This window comes from Orbicella franksi, chromosome 4 (genome assembly GCF_964199315.1).
Source record: "Orbicella franksi chromosome 4, jaOrbFran1.1, whole genome shotgun sequence".
Lineage (NCBI taxonomy): Eukaryota > Metazoa > Cnidaria > Anthozoa > Scleractinia > Merulinidae > Orbicella > Orbicella franksi.
The window spans coordinates 6,659,119-6,681,026 of NC_138148.1; the positions used below are offsets into that span (position 1 = coordinate 6,659,119).

The following is a 21,908-nucleotide window of genomic DNA, read 5'->3' on the forward strand; positions in this document are numbered from 1 at the left end:
TTTTTTTATTTTTTTTTTCAGTCTAGGAGGGTAGGAAACGGAATAAATATAGCACATAATATAAAGACCGCTGATTCTTCATCCTTACCTTAGGAGGTGTTAATGTTTGACTAACTGGTCATTGCGCTAGTCCATAAGGTAAGAAAATGAATGTTATGAAAGTCAGTTTTAAGGTATTGAAGCTGTTAACCCCACCACTGAACTGAGATCCATTCCTTTGTTTCGCTTATTTATTAATATATTTGTAACATCTCAGTTTTCCTAGTTGATTTTGTACTCATTCAGCAAACTCAATTTGCGCTGAGATTCTATTGAGACAGCTGTGTACGCGTCATTAGTAATTATTTAATGCGATCACAAACTTTATCTTGGCAAACTTCGGGCATATCACAGATATCCTTCCCTCACCACCAGAAGTAATATGTTTTAGATCGCTTTGAAGTACAAACTTTTATGATAAAACGATCACGTACGAGACGATCATTAGTCCGTGTACAGGGTGGTCGGTAGGTTTAAGAATTCTTTGAACTGGGCGGTTGAAGCGATCCCTCTTCTAACTGGCTGGATAGAATAAGTTTCTTACTAGGACAGTATGGTATGGCCATAATTCTGATTCCGATTATTTGGAAAAGTAACTAGCTTGTCAGCAGTTAGGGTAACGCTCTAGACAAATACAAGTTTAAGCCAGAAGGATTTCCTTGAATGAGTTCACGCGTTTCATACTGTAATACACCATCTTGTGGTGTAGTCCATACCGATCCATTTTAGTTCCCAGATGTTAACTTTTGTCAGGAATAATTTTGATCCAAACGACTATTTTAGACATGGTATCATCTCGCTGTGAAAATTGCAAGGAACTACCGCTAAGTGTTGAGAAATGATATATCCAACCGTTATTCATCCACAGCAAAAATAAAAGAAAAGAAAGAAAACTGCAAAAATCCTTGAATTGATAACTGCGGAATTGAACCAGCATCCCCAAAATGGTAGACCAATTCTGCACTACTGCGTCCATCGAAGCGTCGCATGAAGACTTGATACAATTATTAACTATTTAACAATTATACATACAGATGCTTTACCAAATTGTTAATTACTCCGCTGTAAATAGTTTAATCCAAAAACAAAATTGTTTTTAGGTCAGTGATACAGAGATGATGCCTGCTAAATTTCAGATCTATACCTCTAATACTCAAGCTACACACACACAAAAAAATATATACTATTTGTTAAATTATCTGTGAACTCGATTGCAGAGAATGTATGGGCACGTTCACATCATTGCAAAATTTTCGGCTATAAGTAATAGTAATTGGACCTCGTATCGTCCAATTCAGGAAGTAATCGCTTAAGTAATAGGTCTTTGCACGATCCGGTCACATGATACAAAATCACACATGCTGGTGCGCAAGTTGCGCAGTGGGACTTCCAAAACAAAGGCAGGTCCAGGTGGACTGGTACGAGTTACATTGTTTTGGAAGTCCCACTGTGCAACTTGCACACCAGCATGTGTGATTTTGTACCATGTGAACGGACTGCGCAAAGGGCCTATTTCAAAATCGGACGAGAGAGTAGCGAGAGGCCTAATTTAAATTACGGGCACGATTACTCTCTGAATTGTACGATACGAGGTCCAATTACTAATTAATCGTATCTATAACAAATCTCGGAATTAAAATTAAATAGGCTTTGGACAACTTCGTTTCAGCGAAAAAGTCAGTAGCGTTTTCCATAAGTTTTAAAAGCCGTATAAAACATAAAGAAGGAAGCCATTAACGCAAGCGTAATTGACGTGCAAATCATGTGGGTATCACATTATATGTATTTAATTACAAAAATTTTAATTTGGATAGCCCTAATTGGACACCCTCATGATCGAGCGCTGATTACGTGACAGCGCGGAGAACCAATCACGATAGAGAATTTTGTTATAGAAACGATGAATAATTTAATCCAATAACACAATGAACAGTTTTAAGGTCAATGATACAGAGATTATGTCTGTTAAATGTCAGATCTATTGCTTTAATACTTAAGCAAAAAAAAATTACAGAGCACGTATGGGAACGCTATTACAGAGAATGTATGGGCACGTTCAATAATAGCACATTTCTCGGCTAAAAATGATCCAATCCAAAATCAAAATGTAGTTTTCAAACCATTCATATACTCTCTCTCCCGTGCAAAGGCTTTCGAGGTGATTTCGGTGAGGTGATTTTTGAGTCTTTTCTAGAATAATAACGTTTCGTTTCAATATCAAAAACTCAATTACAGATGTTTCTGTTACTTTACGGCCGCCATGTTGGTGCCTCTCTCGATTGGTACCAACATGGTGTCGCCATACACAACCCTGTAAATTAGGTGAAACACTTCTCTAAATAACGCGTGAATGAAATATCGCACAGACCTAACTTTTGGTAAGGTCCTTTTCACATAACTCATAAATAATTATTCCATGAGTGCGCGTTGGATATGAGATGGTAATTAGCCAACAAGCGCGAATGGAATAATTGTTTTATTAAATTCGGTGCGTTTGTATACTTGGAAATTATAGCCTAATTTTATTGGATTTTAATTTTACAAAGCGACCGGAAGTAGATGTGGCAAAAATAACAACAAGTAGGAAATCACATGACATGCGCGCCGTTTGTAAAATTAGTTGAATGAAAAATTTGAAAGCAAAGCAAGCGAATTTGCTAAATGAAATTACAATCAAGTAATTCAAGGAACGTCTAAGTTTGGAAGCGTTCAAGTTCGAGTCATGGAGAAGAGCCGAATAATTGTGCACTTGCACATTGCCATTGTAATAATGCTGCGGAAAACTTTGATCGCCATGTGACACAGACGTTGTGCCAAAATTATTCTCGACAAGATCTTTTTCAGGACTCCCTTGTTTTGAAAGCCTTGGTATTTCGAGCTTTATGTGTGGAGATCATTGTTGGCCAGATTTAGAGTCAGGGACAGAAACTATCTTAGCGTCAGATTCATCTTCAGAATCTTCGAGGCCACCGAGATGGTTTTTCGTGGCTGGTAAACAACCGGACTTACTTCGATTCAGCTCAAAACACTCAACTCCTTGAGGTGTTTTTCGCAAGGACATAGGAATTGTTGGCGCTAGCTGTCGTTGATTCTCTCGTCCTCATCGGCCAAAAAAGAGACCGAGATAAAACTAGGTCGTCTTCTTTAGCTGTGCGGGATGTTTGCTCTCGGCCGATCCGAGCTTACTTAAGTCGAACAGTTTCCTCATCTGCTCATTGGAAATTGGTTTCTTATGGACTACGCCGGCAATGATGCCTGTGTTCCTGAAGCCTTTTATATATGTTTTAATAATTTATTTGCCTGGTCAGAGAGAGTGAAAAACGATTTGTTGTGTAGTGGCGAGCGAAGGAAATGATCAATGGTGGCTCTAATGGATTGAACTTGCAATACGTGCCATCTTTCTTCCTCGCAGACGTGTAAAAACACTTCAAACAAACTTCAGTTCTTCTTTTGACATTTCTTATATCGGTTTCGAAATTTGGTGCCACCAGGACTAACAAGCCATTCTGTGAAGGTAAAGATTGTTTTTGTTACATAATCTCCATAAACGCGTAAAATCTCGACGGTCATATTAATTTTGCAACTTTTAAGGGAAACTTAACGAATACGTACAGTTAAATAATCTAATCTCGAACTTTGTGGCTTTTTTGTTGTTACTGGGACGGTATTGTCCATAATTTCCTGTATTTCTTCTGTAGATAGCTCACCGAATCTGCTTTTTTTCATCCATTTTTTTGTCGACGAAACTTGGCTTCCCGCGAAAAAGTTCATGCCGAGCGACATTTACCCCATTCAATTCTATATAAGGTCAAACGCAGGTATAATGGCTGGTAACCGAGATCCAGTGAACCAATCAGAAAGCTAGAATTGCATTATCCGAGGTTGAGAATTTAATAATATGACATATCCCAGATTCTTGAGTTAACTGTTTAAATGATTACGAATTTTAGTTTTGATGGCGTCACAGTGAAAACCAGCAATAAAGAAATTTTGTTGACGCCATTAGTTAAACCTTTCTTTGTTAGCAGAGAAGGCATCATGCTAAATAGGATAGTTTTGACATTTAAAGATATTGTAAAACTAAAATGGTCGGCGAAGTGGTCTTTGTATTTAACATGAAATATTAGTTCTTAAGAACTTCAAAATTCCTCTAAATTCTGAGTAAAATTCTAAATTTTCAATATTTCCGACTGAAATTTCCTGTGACAGTTAATGGTGCCATGTCTAAGTTTCAATTTTAGAGCCGTTGTTTTTGTATCTTGATTCTCGAAGGAGCGAATCGCTTATGGTAAAAGAGCAAATATTGCGAACAAAGATTCCTCTATTTTAATAACAATAAAAGCTACTGTTCGCTTATCGACGAAAAATAAGGCGATGATCAAATATTAACAACTTGACGTTAAAATAAATATTTCAGACTCTTGTTAAAACGCCGCAAAAAGCTTATCGAATAAATATGAACTAATTTACTAATACCATTATGTAACACTTAGTGATATTAAACAAAAAATAGCTCACTACTTACAGAAAAGATATTCCAGAATCAATAAGATGATAAAAATAAACAAGCCTAACTTTCAACAGGAAAAATATTTTAATAATATATGTTTTTAAGTTCGCATGCTCAGAGTAATTTGAAAGCCAATTGCGCAACCCGCAAAAGAAAATACATTACTGTCAACGGTTACCAGAGGAAGTACGCCACTATTGGTTAAACGAAAACGAAAAGAGTTAAGAATTAATGAAATGCTAAAACTGACATAGACCCTCAATCGGTCAAGTTAACAGCTTTTTCAAAGAGTCGACATCTGAGCAAAGAAGAAGCTCTCGTTTGGAAGACTTTCCAATTTTGGACACCTCTCTATTTGTGTCATGTTTTCTGTTTTTGTTTGGTTAATTTTATTGGAGCTTTGCCCTGTGATACCAAAAGCTGTCTGCTCACAAGCTTAGTTATTTATTTCTGTAATGAGAAAACATGCATGTTAAATGCGTCTCTTATTGTTAGGACGGGCTTATTAAACCTGAACTGAGTATTGTAGTAATATCTTGTTGTACCATCATATAATTTCGCAAAACCAACATAACGTGCAACACAGCAACCTAGTTTTTAATGTTCTTTGTCAAGATGCTTTAGGCTACCAAAATAGGTGGGTTCAGACTAGCGTAATAAGTAGACTTTTAGAACACTTGAATCTTACATCAGATGTGAACGGGTCTAATTTCAACTTAAGTAGTTTACTTTGTAGTCGTGGCAACACATCTTTCTCAAAAGCTGACCTCACTATCAAAATAATCTCAACGAATTGAATGTCAATGAAATGAGTTTTTCCTAGTCATAGCAGAACACAAAAGACCTGCCGTAGACATCCACATCATTTTTTCTCTACTCGATTGCTTTGAGACGTCCGGCTATCGAGAAAAAGAATGACATAGAAACTGGAAAACTCTGACCAACTTCAATCCGGTTAATGGCAATAACTATTAGCCCTGCTTTCCACGGGTTGGAAGATGAATGGAGTAACATAAGTGGTCATGTACTGCCTGATATAGTTACTAGAACGAAATTTAAGCGGCCACACAAGACCGGGACATTCCAAATACCTGGATAGGGTTTTTTTTTTTTTGTTTGTTTGTTTGTTTTTACAAGCTTGTCAAATAGACCACATTGGAAGACTAGAACATGTCTGTAGAAGAGATGGCGCGTCAAATAACGTCATTTGACGTCATGTGACATTATAACCAACAAAACGGTATCATCTTGTAGAGGAAGCTCAGGGCTATCTAATCAATGTAAGTTTATTTCGCTGTGCCCTTAGAGAACGAAATCCAAGAAGGGCGAGGAGGGGGGGGGGGGGTTGATGGAACCCTTGTACCACGGTGGGAGTATGAGTTAGCTTGTATGTCCGAGGGTTAAGATCAGAAGAATATTTTGCCTGTTATCTTTTGTTCAGAACTTAAGTTCTAAAGAAATTTTTGCCGGAATTAGCAGTGAGTTTTCTTCACCGTAGCTCTTGGTCCGGTAATATAGAAAACAGATCAGCCGCGAGGCAGCATGGAATCTATTTGTTAGAACACAGTGCTTACCGTAAATCGGTGCTAGTATTAGTAAAATGTCCATGAAAGCGTTAGAACGTGGTAAGCGAATCTGTGTCTGGAGTGCTACGATTAAGTACACATTCTGGTTGTTCAATATCTAACTCTGATAATTTTTTTTCAGGACGAGATCGCGAACTGTATTTTCCAAGCTACTACTTCTTTGCGGATAGACGATTGATCAAGCACAAGATAAAAACCGTGCACGTGAAGGACTTGCACAGCTGTGAAGTTCTTTGTTATCAGCATGACAACTGTGTGAGTCTTAATATTAAAAAAGATCCTGACAGTGCAACAGGACAACAGCAATGTGAGCTAAATAATTCCACTCACATGGAGCATGATGAAGACCTGACAACTAACAACGCTTACCTTTATCGCGGAGCCAAGGTAATAAATTAAACATTTACGTCACAAGAACAATTTAACTCGTTTAAGGTGGCTCAAAACAGTTTCCAGCAGTTAGATTATGATGAGTCGTTATAACCACTCTTTATCACTTGATGCTACAATCATGGTATCAAAACACTGCCCAATCATTGGTGAACACGTTGCTATCATTTTCGTGACACAATAGGTTACCATAGCAACAGTATGACCTTTTAAAACGCCCTTAAATACACCTTTAGGGACTCATGATTCAAAAACGGCACGGTGATTTCTTTTTTTTTTTTTTTTTTTTTTTTTTATCAAATTTTACTAAGCATGATAAGACGGAACTTTTGGTAAAGTTGAAAAAAATTCTGTACATAGGGTTCAGAGCCACCTTAAATCTTTAAAACTTTAAGGTGGCTCTGAACCCTATGTACAGATTTTTTTAAAACTTTGCCAAAAGTTGCCTTTTATCATTCTTAGTAAAATTTGATACTATAAAAGAATTTCACCGTGTCGTTTTTGAATTATAAGCCCCTAAAGCTGTAATTAAGGGTGTTTTCAGCAGATCATACTGTTGCTATGGTAACATATTGCGTCACAAAAATGATAACATCGTGTTAACCAATGACTGGGCAGTTTTTTGATACCATGATTGTAGCATCTACTGATAAAGAGTGGTTATAACGACCCATGAAAATCTAAACGCTGGAAACTGTTTTGAGTCACCTTAAAGTTAGTGGTTTGTACCAACTAACATTTTGCTGGCGAACAGCGATGAGCATAAATTAATTCTGCCAAAGTTTGCTCATCAGGCTTTTCTCATCAAGCTTCTTGGCATTTCCATAAATAAATATTTTTAGAAGAAAATAGTCAATATTTTTGTATTTTAGTTTGGAACTTTTTCACTACAAAACATTACCAGTCTAGAGGGGAAAATCTAGATCGCTTTTAATATCAATTTCAGCCAATCAAATTCGTGAATTCGGTAGTTCCCAGTCCTTGTGAGACACAGCCATATAATCATGAAATAAGAGTTACTGACCAAGCGTGAGGTCAAAATAGCTGGATATTGACCTTTTTTTTCTATTATTTTCTTTTTTTGGTCCGAGATGGAGTGCAATTTTAATTCGCTTTGAGTAAACGTTACCTGAGTTTCTTGACCAATCTTAACACTAGATTCTCATGATCACCATTTGAAATGAAATATCAGTGTTTCCATTCAATCAGAAATTCTGGAAATTTTGAAGCGGAAGCAAATGGAAGCAAGTTTCCGGAGAATTCGAAAATCGTTATATTTCCAAAACGTGAGTCATTTGACAGAGATCCCCGGAAATTCCGGGAAGAAAATCAAATAGAAATGAAATCCCCGATCAGAAGTGGTCGAAAATTTTGGGCATTAGCTATTCCTTGCTAGGTCAGTGTATTTTCTATCAATACTTTTTGTACATGTGTTGTATTAAATTCTACATTTTAAATGAGACAATGAAGAGGTCGTTTTGTAAATAGTGCCGTTTTGATATACCTCTAAATTATCTGTGCTGAACTGAAAAAAATATACTGAGCATATCGATAAAGAAAATTATCATTCAAAGTTTTGGGTTCCATAGGTAAATATGGCAAAATATCATATGTCTGGATGCGAGTCTTGAATGGTACTACTTTACACGGGTTTTGTAAGATGTTTATCATAGTATTTCTTCCTTGTTTAAGAACGCCTGTGGAAAGAACCCGTCATGCCACAACAACGCCATATGCCAGTCAGGATTTACAGCAAAGGGATATCGATGTTTGTGCTATCCTGGATTCACGGGCGAACACTGCAACCAGGGTACACGTAACATGTTTTTATTTAGAAAAGCGCCTAAAAAAGAAATACCTTTTTTTTTGAGCGTGAATTTTAAAATTCTAATTTTTTTTGTTGCCTTTTTTAAGCCTTAGGCCGATGTTATCTTCTTTTTGAGGGATGCAGTTTTGACTAGTGCAAAAGCCTTAGCAATTGTTCTTTTTGAGTGTCTTATTCTGTCTGCTCTGAATTTTCAAACATGCAATACTATGTTAATGAATCTACATGCATGCATCTGATGCAATAACTTATTGTTTCTATCAGACAGAGAAATTCCCTAAATCACAGGCTAATATGTGTTCATAGCATGACTTTGTATTATTATTTTCTTCAATCAGACATTGACGAGTGTGCTTTAGCAGTGCCATACTGCAGTGCTGATGCTACTTGCCACAATACTATAGGTTCATACCAATGCAGATGCAAGGAAGGATTTTCTGGAGACAGAAAAGAATGCGAAGGTACACATTTGCGATGTTCTTATTGCGTATAAGTTGTGATGAATGTGGTATCTTTTCAGCCAAATGCATTTGTGATATTTCTTAGTTAGTAAAAAAAAAACTTTATCCAACCAGGGTGACCTATTTAATATCGTGGCTGGTATTCAGAGGGGGACCTGGAAATAAATATTACAATCCCAAAAATTACCAAAATTTATAATTAAAAAATCGAATTTATATTTTAAAAGAAGTTAGGAAAATGCTAGTATATGCTAAAAATGCTAAAAAGGTGGGATTTTATAAAAAGCCTTAAAGAAGAAAGTATTTGTTGTTGTTGCTGCTGTTTTTTGTTTGTTTTTTTGTCTGTTTTTTTGTAAATCAGTGACTAAATACGCTTCTCCAACGTAAAATAAATAAGTTTTTTTTTTTTTTTAACAAGAAATAAAATGCAAACAGCGGCAACAAACATAACACATGAACTACGCATGGTTTGGAACAACAATCTAAAATTTTCTTGACGTTTCGCATGCCACAGTACGCATCTTCAGAAGTGGTGGTTACAAAAAAACAAAAGATTTAAAACTTAAAAATACAAAGCGAGGTACTGGTAACTAACTAAACAATAACGAAAACAAAAGGTGATAGCTAATAAAGTGACAGCTTTTCACTGCTAGCATTGTCATTTAGTGTTGGTTTTAAGTCTCGTATAAACAATGTTTCTTTTATTTTACAATGTGAATCACATTGTCCACTAGCTAAGACCTCGAAATGGTCCCATTTGATGTTATGACCGGTGGAGATTGCGTGATCAGCAATTGCGTGACCCACTTGCGTAACGGCTTTAAAAATGCTCGACCTTTCCGTCATGCAGTCGTTGCTTTGTTTTGCCGATATAGAAAGCGTCACAATCCCCGCAGCTGGCTTTGTATACGACTTTAGATTTTTGCGAGCGATTTAAACGATCTTTGTAAGGAAAAAAGGACTTAACTCGGCAAGTGTTCTGAAAAATCAACCTAAGATTGACGAAACCAAGAACATTATTAACACAAGATTTAAGACGGTGTTTAAAAACTTCGCTTCGGAAACCTAAATAAGGAAGCGCAAGGATTACATCTCTCTTAGGAACCTTGGTAACAGTTTCGGAAGGTCTGTTCCTATGCTTGTTCAAGACATCATTCATTTTGAAGGAAATTATGCCTTTCGGGTAACTATTTAGAAGCAGTGTTTTGTTTAGATCAGAGAGAGCAGCCTGTAATGGAGAAAATGTTGAACAGAAAACAGCGATAAGTGAGGGTGCGGATCAGATTGATTTCGTACTTTCTTGGTGTGAAAGAATCCCACTTGGTGTAAAGACCTGTGAAGGTCTTTTTTCGGTGTACTGTTGTAGAAAAGGCATTTTGCTGGGGTTTGATGAGGACATTTAAGAATGGGATCTCTTGGTTTTCTTCGAGTTCTATAGTAAATTTGATATTGGGATGCCTGTTGTTGAGGTAATGTAGAAAACTTGTAGCTTTGTCCTTATTGCCAAACAAGGAGAAAGTGTCATCTACATATTGAAACCAAATGGATGGACAGCCCACTGTATTACTCGTCCACTGCTCCTCGAAATGGCACATAAAAATTTTAGCTTAAACATGACCCAATGGTGACCCCATAGCAACACCATCAACCTGATCATAATATTGTCCGTCAAATATGAAGTGGCTTTTGCTTCGTTGCAAACTCAAGCAAAGTTTTAAGGGCTGGTTGTGGTAATGTCGGAGGCTCAAGGAGAGAGTACAACTTATTGAGACAAATTTGAATTGTTTCATGAAGCGGTACATTAGTGAACAAGGAACACACATCAAAGGAACACATAATTTGATTGTTATGTTTATGAGACTTAACCCAGTCCACAAAGCTGAAAGAGTCCTTGATTGTAAACTGGTTTGTGGAGATCGGCTTCAGGACACCCACAAGAAATGAAGCAAGTTGTAGTTATAAGTATTAATTGAGGAGACAATCAGACGAAAAGGGCAGCCAGATTTGGGAATCTTGGGAAGACCGTAGAGAACACAAGCAGTTGAACCACGAGGAAGAATCTTTCGAAATGTAGCATCATCAATAATGCCATCACGCTTGAGATTTCGAAGATAAGAAATGAGACTAGTCTCTCTTGACTTTGTTGGATTCTGGGATATCTTCTTAAATTTGGTCTCATCGGAAAACCGTTTCATTTTGTTGAGGTAATCAATCCTATTAACAATGACAACACCATTTCCTTTATCAGGTCTTGTAATAATTATAGAGTCATCATTTCGTAAATCCTGAAGAGCTTTCCATTCTTCCTTGCTCAGAATTCGTTTTTGCTGAGTAAAATCATACGAGTAAATGTAGCTGTAAGAAATATTTTTGAGTTGACATCTTAATCTGTCCTTGTCCTCACTTGTCAGAGAATGACCCAATCCAAGAAGGTCACGATATAGCATTTCAAAAGAACATTTAACGCTTGGACCATCAACAAATTTAGGTGGAAACGCAGACCCCTTGCTAAAACCATTTTTTCAGCCTCTCTCAAGGCTGGATGCGAGTAGTTGAAGATTATACTGTCGGAGCTCAAATTTGATATCTGCGGTATTCCATATCTGCGTTTCAAATTGTTAAATTTCCGTTCAAGTTTTAACGAAAAACGATCCTTGATCTTCATGGATTTAGCTTCAATTGTGGAACGAACGTGTCTGAAATCAAGTGGAGACAAAACAGACTTGAGGGTCGCCAGGGCTGACTGATAGGACTCTTTGTATGTACGATGCAAATCAGCTTTCTGCTTGATTTCAAAAAGCAACAAGTCCTCCTTGAAGCGACGACAGGCTTTGGTATCGTGAAACTCACGTCTACTCAGTTTAAAATCGAGGAACTTGGGGAAAAAACGAAACAGCTTGCATTTTGTTCCAAACCATGCGTGGTTCATGTGTTATGTTTGTTGCCGCTGTTTGCATTTTATTTCTTGTTAGATTGAAATGGCCAAAGAACAAGAGTGTTTATGAAGTTTTTTTTTTTTTTTTTTTTTTTAATTTTACTAAAGTAAATTTAATTTGCACTTTGTATCTCCTTTAGTTCTAACTTTACCCTCAACATGCAAGGAAATTCATAACAGGGAGATGTAAGAAAAGGATACACAATTAATTTACTGGATAGCGCATAATTCATGCAAAAGAGTATTGATTCAAAAGGCATAGTTTATCAATAGTACCACTTTCATGATGAATCTTTTTCAATTGGTCTATCTTTTCTTTTCCTTTCTTTTCCTTTTTTTTTTTTTCATTGATAGATAACATTAATTTGACGCGAAAAAATCAATAGATATATAATTTTAAATCCCTGTTTATATATCGATCATGCTTATTGACATAAAGAATGTCTCAAGTGAATAAATATAGCAAACAATGGCTCTCAGATCCAACATCTGTATATACGGTAAATAGCCTTGGAATTATCACTATTAGACTGGAACTAGTTTGCAGTGGAAGCCTCAGTCAGTGTAAATATAACAAGAATAATAAATTCCTCATTATAGAAATCTCTTTTCTTATACGTTTCATTACATTTAACAGATTGAACGAGAGTCAACTGGTTACGCTCAGTATCGATTCTCAACTTACTCCTATTTACTGTCACTTGGGAGATTTTGGATGTGGAGATGGAGGACGGACCCCGGTCATGAAGATTGACGGCAACAAGGTACGACAGAATTAGAAGTTTGCTTTTTAAAATAGTGTCGGACAGTTTATGAAAGACAGGTAAATGTATCGGTACTGAGACAGAAAACACAGCGAGATTTGATGTAATCCGATCCCCTCAATAGACGAATACCGTTTTGCTCAAAGGAGGTGTGAGACATCACCTTGTTTATAAAGATAATCGCCCTGCTAAAGCATTTATTTTCTTACCAGAGACAAAGTAGACGAAATAAATAAAAATTCGAGCACTAATGTTTTTTACCTCCACTCTCTTATCTGCATGCCTTTTCGTGCTCTCTCTATGTTTTCATCACTTGGAGTAATTTTGAGACCTTTAAAAATCGTGAAATCATAGCGCATAGGTTATTTGATCTAAAGGAACACATTCTTCATCTACATGATTTTCATCAATCCAGTCAAATTTAATATATCATGTGTTAATAAATGTTTATACGTCAGATTCACGGATAGCGCTAGAAGGAAGAGCAATTGTCAGCAACAAGGAGATACCAATTCAGAAATTTATTCCTCTTCCAAATTTGAGAAAACCAAATGTCCCCCCTCCCTTCCCTCCATAAGGGAAAAAAAAAAACGCTTGACTTGATTGGCTACTGGTTCGAGGAAGTAAATTGATGTAACATTAGTCTTCTCGAACATCTGGCAGTACAAGGCCCAGTACCAGAGATAGCGCAGATATAAATTTCTCCATGTAAATAAAGCTAATAGCATAAAATGACTCTCGCAATAAGTGACATTAGATGCAAGCTGGTTTGAAGAATTAGTTACCAGTGATTCAATGGGTAACTTAGAAATTATGTACCAGTAATTTGCGTCCATTATTTCTCAGAACACTTTTCTGTCCAACTCGGGGTACTGGAGCGATAAAAATGAGTACAACCCTCTTGGAGGGGAGACGGGCTTTGACACGAAAGAGACCAAATTACCGACCTACTGGAACACCCCCTTCTCCAAAATTTGTCTCTGAATGAAGATCGGAAATCAGATCAAGTTTATTGTTGTCAACAAGCAGGCCAACTCTCTGTACGAACTGATCGCTGATGGGGAATACCGAGCCACCACACTGGGTCGTAACGCGTAGGAGTCACTAATTGGTTCCCAGGCCTCCTTACAGAGCAGCTGCAACAAGGAAGGGTTCAATTCCGGGTGTACTAGTAAAGTATTTGCTAAAGCTAGAATTGGTATCTTTGGTAACAACGAAGACGATTGCAACTCCTGTAACTCGAGAATTGGGTTTGGTTCAGACTCAGCCAACCCGTGTGGAAACTTGAATACGAATGGACTGCTAATCGGATGGCACAACATCAAAGCCATGGGATACATCCTGGTGCAATAGGAAGGAACCAAAGGGAATAAAGTAATAATGATCCAAACATACTCATGTTGAGGTTACATCTTGGTGTAGTAGAGAGGAATGGTTTACAAGGAAACAATTGGCGCTTATTATAAACTAACTACAGAGGCAAGGCCGTGCATTGAGATTTTGGAACATTTACATTGATCCTAATCGTGCATCATAATTCAATGATTTTTTTGCATTGTTTTCTAACTTATTTTTTATTTATTCAAAGATTTTACGCCATGAGCGTTGAATACAAGTCGATCAATAACAAACGCAAAGCTTAGCTCGGAGTTTGTTAGAATCATCTACTATCCAGGAATGGAATCAGCACGCTTCAATTATTAATCGAGAAGAATATGTGGGCAGGACAAGTTGAGCATATCTTCAGTTGATATTAATTTTTCTTTTCTTTCTCTTTTTTTTTTTTTTTTTTTTTTTTTTTTGCAGTGCGTTTTTTCAGTTCTATATTTGTTTTTCCTGTTAAGTAATGCAATTAAGCATAGTATATGTAAAACTCGAGAAAGAATTAAAAATCGCAACATCGTAAATCTGAGTCTGATGTTTACTGAAGTATTATTCTATTTTTTTATGAAACAAAAGATTATAAATATAAAACAAACAGCGGTGATAAACAATTTAAAAACATGCATTTTATGAACTTGACGTTTCGTATGCTAGTCAACATATATTTTCAAAAGTAAAACCGGTAAAATGTTTTGGAAAGCTATTTATACTGTATCAATGCGGATCTGGAACCTAGACAGAAAACATCTGCAGTAGAAATTTAAATCGTTTCAGAGGGAAGCTGTCTGTAAAGTGATACAATGGAATAGCTTTCCTATTAAAGTAAAAGCTTTTCACTGCTGACGTTGGCATTCAATGCTGGAGGCAACTCCTGAATAAACAAGGTCTCCTTAACCTTACAATAGTGGTCAGTCTTGCCGGACGCATGTTTTACCGTATCCCAATTTACCACATTTTTCAACCTAAAAACTATATCCGGCCTCGTAATCTGGTAAATTATTTTTATTTCCATCCCTCTAAAAAGCTATAGCTTAAGACTGTGTTTTATGAGCCACTTCTGTAAAGGGCTATGCCACTGCATGGGCATTCTTTCGCCTAATTGTGCCCGCACAACACCGTACAACATGTTTCGGTCAACGACGAGAAAAGGAAATTCAGGAGCGAGCTGTATTTTCATCAATAGAGTGTTTCTGTCAAGAAGCGATCGGCTGATCGTTACCCCGTCTCGCTTCTCGGGCAAATATGCTAGTTTTATGAACATCAAATTTCCGCAGGGAAATTATCAGACTGATAGTTCAACGATATAAACACTCTATTGTCTTTATTGTTCACCACTTAATTTTTATCCTCACACCAGTTCAAAAATCATATGATTGAATTATTTTCCAATTGTTTAGATGAAAAGTGTAAAGCCAAAAATAAAATTTGGAAAAGGAAACAGACAAATTGCGTCTTTCAATTTTTTCTTCTATAATTAAGCCTGCTTGTTTACAGAAAAGTTTTCATGAACGAATACCGTGAGATCCGTCAGGGTATTCACTATGGTTACATGATCAATATTTAGTGCAGAGCTACCATACTGAGTTAAAGAACTAACGCTTTAAGCGCCCGCTTTCTTATTTGTAGGTCAGGATGATGCCATTTTGGTTTTTGCACCTGCAGATGTAAACATAATTTAAATTAAAAGTGTAATGATAATATTTTTAGTCAGTAGTGCTTAACTGTAGCACGGAACAACTAACTAATTACTACTTTAATCTATAGTACTAAATATATATCCAGAGGGAAAAGAGATTTTTCACTAGCAAAAGATTGACTTCTGTCTCAATTTCAAAATAAATTAAAAAAAAAAAGAAAAGCTTAAAAAATGCTCAAGGTCTTAATGGCAAGGTTTCATTAATATTGAGTAATGAATTTTGAAATTAATCTGCTAAGGAAACATGATATTTGACAGTAGAACAAAGAATTCAATCCTAACATGGGGTGACCATTTGTTTCATATGTGAAGGAAATTGTCAATAGATTGGATGACAATTCCATTGGTTGAAAAGAACATGGAAATAATACTGACAAACAAAAAACAAATAGTGACCTACCTCCAATTTCGTAATTGCTGCATACTCTCGACGAATTAATAGGTGAGAAGTTTGAGAGAAGAACTTCGTATTGCACAAGTCTCTCGACAAACTATGCTTCTCCTTTGGATCAGTGTCATTTTACTGGACCTCTGCTGCGTTGTTCCCGAAGTTGTCTGCTCCCTTGGTAAGTTCACTAATCCATAACTCATTGTCTCTGTTTTAAACAAGTATAATGCGGCCATATTTCTGTTTAAACTACCTATTTTGAATTTTAATTACTGATAAGCTCTTCGACAGAAGGAGTTTTCGTTAAAGTGCGTAATAATTGGGCTTTTCGTTCCGTCGAAGATTTCAAAGACAACTTCTAAAGTTGGAATTTGTCGGAAAATCGGTTTTACCGAACATGAACATGAATCCCATCAGATACCGTTAGCCGATCGAACGACTGATTAGTTTTGTGTGAAGGAATAGCAGCAGCCGTTCGAACAGCTGAATACAATTTTCCCGAACAGGTGACATTGGCTGTTCAAACCACTGCAGTTCCTTTGAAAAGGATAACATCAGCCCTTCGAACGGCTGCAGTTTTTTTTTTTTCGAACGGATAACCTCAGCCGTTCGACCGGATAACTATTTTTTCGAACGGATAACCATTTTTTTCAAACGGATGAAGATTTTATTCGAACGGACGACCGCAGCCGTTCGAACGGATGACGATTTTTTCCGAACGGATGATTCAATCCGTTCGAACGACATCCCATCGATCTCGAACGGATGACAAACGGATAACAAACGGCAAGCGAACGGTTTTTAAGTGTTCGAACGGATAGCCGTAGCGCGCGTTCTCGCGTGAGAGGTCACATATATTAAAATGGAAAAATATAAGTGTTAATAAACTAATTGTTCTGTTTTAAAAGAATAGAGTATTGATTGGGGAGCGGCCTAGAATTGTTATCTGCATGATCTATCGAAGCGGTGTGCCATGATTCTAACGTCTTGCGAATACGTGAAGAACCCTTACCCTTGTCAATCAATTGGGAATTTTTAAAGTCAATAGAGTGATTTGAAGACCAAGCGTGTTTAGCGATGTTGGAACCTCTTGCGTAAGATATCACATTCCTCATGTGTTTTTTTTTTTTTTTTTTTTTTTTCTCGTTGAAAGGAGCATCTGCCAGTCTCGCCTACATAACTCCATGGGCAGTCGGCGCAAGATATTTTATAAACCACATTTGGTTGAGGTTCAATCGGAGGTCGAGATTTAGGAGAAGGAAACTCCTGTTGTAATGTCTTGACTGGCTTGCTGACAACTCGAATATCATGTTTTTGAAGAAGTCTATTTAGAGGCTGAGAAATTCCATTAATGTAGGGGAGGACTGCATAACTAGAGGAATCGGAGGGTGTGGCCCATTTGAAAAACATACAAACAAGTTCCTCAGGTGCTGGGATGGAGTTTGTGCGCCGAGTAGAAGATTTCCTCTTTAGAATGTTGGAGATGACATTTTGGGGTTAATTGTTAGAACGCAGAGCATCGGTGACATGATTAGGTTCAGCCTCTTGTGCTTGTTTCGTGCTCGGCAGTTTAGTTGCACTGAGAAACCATTACAATTTTGAAGAGTATCGTCAACTTCGTTCCAGTGATATTATACCACCCGCCACCCGTGGATCAATCAAGCATCACAAAGAAGGCAACCCACTTAGACCTATTGTTTCATCTATTGGTTCTTCTTTCCAATTGCTTAAATTGGAAAATTAACTGCGATGATCATTCTTCACTTTCATCTACAACCGCAGTTCATATATGAATTATTTCATATAAACTTCACAATAAAGTCTGAGCTGTACTGATCTTGTGTCGTTTTTCATGGTGGGATAAGAAATCCAAATACCTATCGGTATGGGTTGGTTTTCGATATACATCAATAATAAGAGCATTATCCTTGCGAGTAACCAAGGTGTCCAGGAAAGCGATCTGTTTATTATTTTCTTCTTCAATAGTGAAGGAGATGTGTTGATCGATAGCGTTGAGTGTGTTATGGAAAGAGTCGACTGCGTTTCTTTTAATGATGCTAAAACTATCGTCAACATACCGTTTCCATACTTTAGGTGGAACGGGAGTTGTGTTGATGGCCATCTCTTCGATTGCTTCCATACATAAATTGGCAACCACAGGACTAACAGGACTACCCATAGCACAGCCGTGGATCTGTTTATAAACATTGTCATTGTAGACGAAATAGTTGTTAGATAGGACGAAATTTAATAAAGAGAGAATATCAGCAGTGACAAGATTTGTGCGTAAATGTAGTGATTCATCGCAGTCCAATTTATTTTGGATGTAATCACAGGCTTTTTTGACGGGAATGGCTGTGAAAAGCGATACCACATCGAACGACAGCATAATTTCGTCGTCTTGTATGTCAATGTTGGAGATTTCATCGGCAAATTTAGAGGAATTAGGAACTAAGAAACCATTACAATTTTGAAGAGGTGACAAGATGTTGGCTAGGAACTTCGAGGTGTTGTAAAGCGCTGAACCAATAGATGAAACAATAGGTCTAAGTGGGTTGCCTTCTTTGTGATGCTTGATTGATCCACGGGTGGCGGGTGGTATAATATCACTGGAACGAAGTTGACGATACTCTTCAAAATTGTAATGGTTTCTCAGTGCAACTAAACTGCCGAGCACGAAACAAGCACAAGAGGCTGAACCTAATCATGTCACCGATGCTCTGCGTTCTAACAATTAACCCCAAAATGTCATCTCCAACATTCTAAAGAGGAAATCTTCTACTCGGCGCACAAACTCCATCCCAGCACCTGAGGAACTTGTTTGTATGTTTTTCAAATGGGCCACACCCTCCGATTCCTCTAGTTATGCAGTCCTCCCCTACATTAATGGAATTTCTCAGCCTCTAAATAGACTTCTTCAAAAACATGATATTCGAGTTGTCAGCAAGCCAGTCAAGACATTACAACAGGAGTTTCCTTCTCCTAAATCTCGACCTCCGATTGAACCTCAACCAAATGTGGTTTATAAAATATCTTGCGCTGACTGCCCATGGAGTTATGTAGGCGAGACTGGCAGATGCTCCTTTCAACGAGAAAAAAAAAAAAAAAAAAAAAAAAAAAACACATGAGGAATGTGATATCTTACGCAAGAGGTTCCAACATCGCTAAACACGCTTGGTCTTCAAATCACTCTATTGACTTTAAAAATTCCCGAGTGATTTACAAAGGTTCCTCACGTATTCGCAAGACGTTAGAATCATGGCACACCGCTTCGATAGATCATGCAGAAAACAATCCTAGGCCGCTCCCCAATCAATACTCTATTCTTTTAAAAAAGAACAATAAGTTTATTAACACTTATATTTTTCCATTTTAATATATTTTTTTTTATAGTTCCACCTATTTTTGTATATATTTGTAGTTGTTATCTTTTCCATTTTTTATCCATCGAAGGCTGTAGTCTGACAGCCGAAAGCTCTGAAAGTTTTAACTTTATATAGCCAGGGAACGTTTTTTATAAATTTTTAATTTGAACTTTTAAATTCGAAAATTTAAAAATGTATGTTCAGTAAAACCGATATTATGTTCGGTAATACTTCCTTAACCGAGTACTGTATTTTTCTTTTTCTGTTACTTTCTTTCTTTTTCTTTTCTTTTCTTTTCTTTCTTTTTTTTTTTTTTAACACTTTGTGCCAATGTTGTGTCAAAAAACTACTTTCACACTTCAATAACTTCTAATAATTTATTTTAGGACGAGATCGTGAGCTATACTTCCCACACTACTACTTCTTTGCTGATAAACGATTCATCAAGCACAAGATAAAAACTGTGCACGTGAACGACTTGGACCATTGTGAAGTTCTTTGTTATCAGCATGAGAACTGCGTCAGTCTTAATATTAAAAAAGATCCGGAAAGTGCAACAGGACAACAGGAATGTGAGCTAAATAATTCCACTCACATGGAGCATGATGAAGACCTGACAACTAACAACGCTTACCTTTATCGCGGAGCGAAGGTGATACCTATCTATGCATATCTATCTATCTATCTATCTATCTTTCTATCTATCTATCTTTCTATCTATCTATATATATATATAACCGATTTTCCAAAAACAGCCCGCTATTTTGGTGCAAAGTCTTTAAAACGGTTTTCATAAATTCAGACATATATTGGCACAGAATGTCCTAAACTGCTCAGGGATATCCCTAGTTTGACTCTAAATGCTTTAGAAAGATCGACAGAAATTAGACACGCTCGTTTTTCGACGTTTCTGGGTCATGCAGTCTTGTTCCCTTGAAATTATTTCAAGGGAACAAGACTGCATGACCCAGAAACGTCGAAAAACGAGCGTGTCTAATTTCTGTCGATCTTTCTAAAGCATTTAGAGTCAAACTAGGGAATTCCCTGAGCTGTTTAGGACATTCTGTGCCAATATATGTCTAAATTTATGAAAACCGTGTTAAAGACTTTGCACCAAAATAGCGGGCATCTTTTCGGAAAATCGGTTACAAAATGTACATATATATGGCCATGTCGTACCGAGAGTGCTATCTACCTCGTGTACTCTTAATAGAGTCCATACCATGCTTATACAAGCCTTTGAAGTCGCTGCAAATGAGTCGAACGAGCCAAACAAAGCTAAATAAGAACTTAAATTGATCATTTGGTTCGCCGCGGCACTAATTTAGACAGGCTTAGCCTCTGCGATTTCACCTAAATTTACCTCACTATGTCTTTACTGTGGGTTAAATTAGCCAAACATGATAACAAGAGCATGGTAAGCAGTGGAATCGGTTATTTACCTCTATATTTCAGCCAAAAAGAAGCCGTTACGTGACATTTCGTTTCAATTATTGAGAGATATGTTTGGTGTTTGTTTTTCCAGTAAAAGACTTGTATCTATGCAATAAAACGCCGTACGCACACAGTCATACATTTTGGCAAAACACCTATCTTAGTATTACTTCTTTGTTTAAGAACGGCTGTGGAAAGAACCCGCCATGCCTCAACAACGCGATTTGTCAGTCAGGATTTACAGACAAGGGATATCGATGTTTGTGCTATCCTGGATTCACGGGCGAACACTGCGACAAAGGTACACATTAAATGCTCTTTTGTTTTGTTTCGATGCTTCTTCGGCAACTTTGTAAATCCATGGATTTTAACGTAGTTTGCATTGTGCGTCAAAGTTATCCACTTTTACTTCCGCATTTCTCTTTTGAGAAATGTCGTTCTCGCTCCTTAGCGACTCGCTGTCGAACAGTATGTATTGCGTTCCTCGGCTCGAATTTCGTACGATACGAAAATCTTCGTTATGAAGTGTTTTGCAGTAGCTCTTTCAATCTGTCATAATCTGAACAAACTAATTTGATTTTCAAACGGGTATCGTTCTTCATCAACAGTTTTAATATCGCTCTTTTGGACAGGACGCTTATTTTAGGAGAACAATTGGTAGTAAATTGCCTGTTGCATATTTAAGAAGCCAAAGAACAGCCGTTACGGTGTGATTAGCGAGGAAACCTGGTAGAAGGTTTGGACCACAGAGGATCTTAAGAGAATTATCTGAGAAAAATCTGTCCGAGATCGGTTAAGAAAGAGTGAGGAGGCACCTGGATACAAGAAAAAAAATATATATTCCCGTCTGCTACAGTAACTGACAGTAAACTGATGTTATTTTCTTTCGCACTGCCAGCGGTCATTGTCCAGTGTTATTTGTCATTGCATCGATCGCATTTAGATTCATCCAATTTTAGGTTAGGTTAGACAGCATTCTAAGGAAAGTGCATACTGTACATTCTGTTTATAGATATGCTTGTGAAAGAAAATAAAAAAAAGGTAAATTTATTTTGTGGAGCTGTTACAATTGTCGTGATGCCGCCTTCGGTGGCAGAAACTTTGTTGCCGACTTTTGTCACTTCGAAACGCG

General features: G+C 37.1%; 3 protein-coding genes and 1 pseudogene across 3 annotated transcripts in view; 3 read left to right on the top strand and 1 right to left on the bottom strand.

Annotated features, from left to right (window-relative positions):
- The window catches only part of LOC145484277 (putative skeletal organic matrix protein 5), a 70,278-nt gene that overhangs the window by 33,694 nt on the left and 14,676 nt on the right, over window positions 1-21,908 (top strand). The gene's annotated exons all lie outside the window — the stretch shown is intronic.
- Window positions 6,150-14,055, top strand: LOC145485453 (uncharacterized; annotated as a pseudogene).
- On the top strand, window positions 15,749-21,276 carry LOC145484294 (uncharacterized). The gene is made up of 3 exons (XM_081462937.1): window positions 15,749-16,155; window positions 19,729-19,994; window positions 20,960-21,276. The coding sequence occupies exons 1-3, from the start codon at window positions 16,083-16,085 to the stop codon at window positions 21,086-21,088; spliced, it is 468 nt and encodes a 155-aa protein (XP_081319063.1). The 5' UTR covers window positions 15,749-16,082; the 3' UTR covers window positions 21,089-21,276.
- LOC145484282 (uncharacterized) lies at window positions 17,686-19,052 on the bottom strand. Its single transcript, XM_081462927.1, has one exon. The coding sequence runs from the start codon at window positions 18,364-18,366 to the stop codon at window positions 17,788-17,790; it is 579 nt and encodes a 192-aa protein (XP_081319053.1). The 5' UTR covers window positions 18,367-19,052; the 3' UTR covers window positions 17,686-17,787.

What these genes read in the sequence shown, in the direction of transcription:
- LOC145484282 (XM_081462927.1), bottom strand. Translation starts at nt 18,366, where the DNA reads ATGCTGTCGTTCGATGTGGTATCGCTTTTCACAGCCATTCCCGTCAAA.
- LOC145484294 (XM_081462937.1), top strand. Translation starts at nt 16,083, where the DNA reads ATGCTTCTCCTTTGGATCAGTGTCATTTTACTGGACCTCTGCTGCGTT. An exon ending in CGAAGTTGTCTGCTCCCTTG is followed by an intron (nt 16,156 to 19,728) that starts GTAAGTTCACTA and finishes AATTTATTTTAG; the next exon opens with GACGAGATCGTGAGCTATAC. An exon ending in ACCTTTATCGCGGAGCGAAG is followed by an intron (nt 19,995 to 20,959) that starts GTGATACCTATC and finishes TCTTTGTTTAAG; the next exon opens with AACGGCTGTGGAAAGAACCC.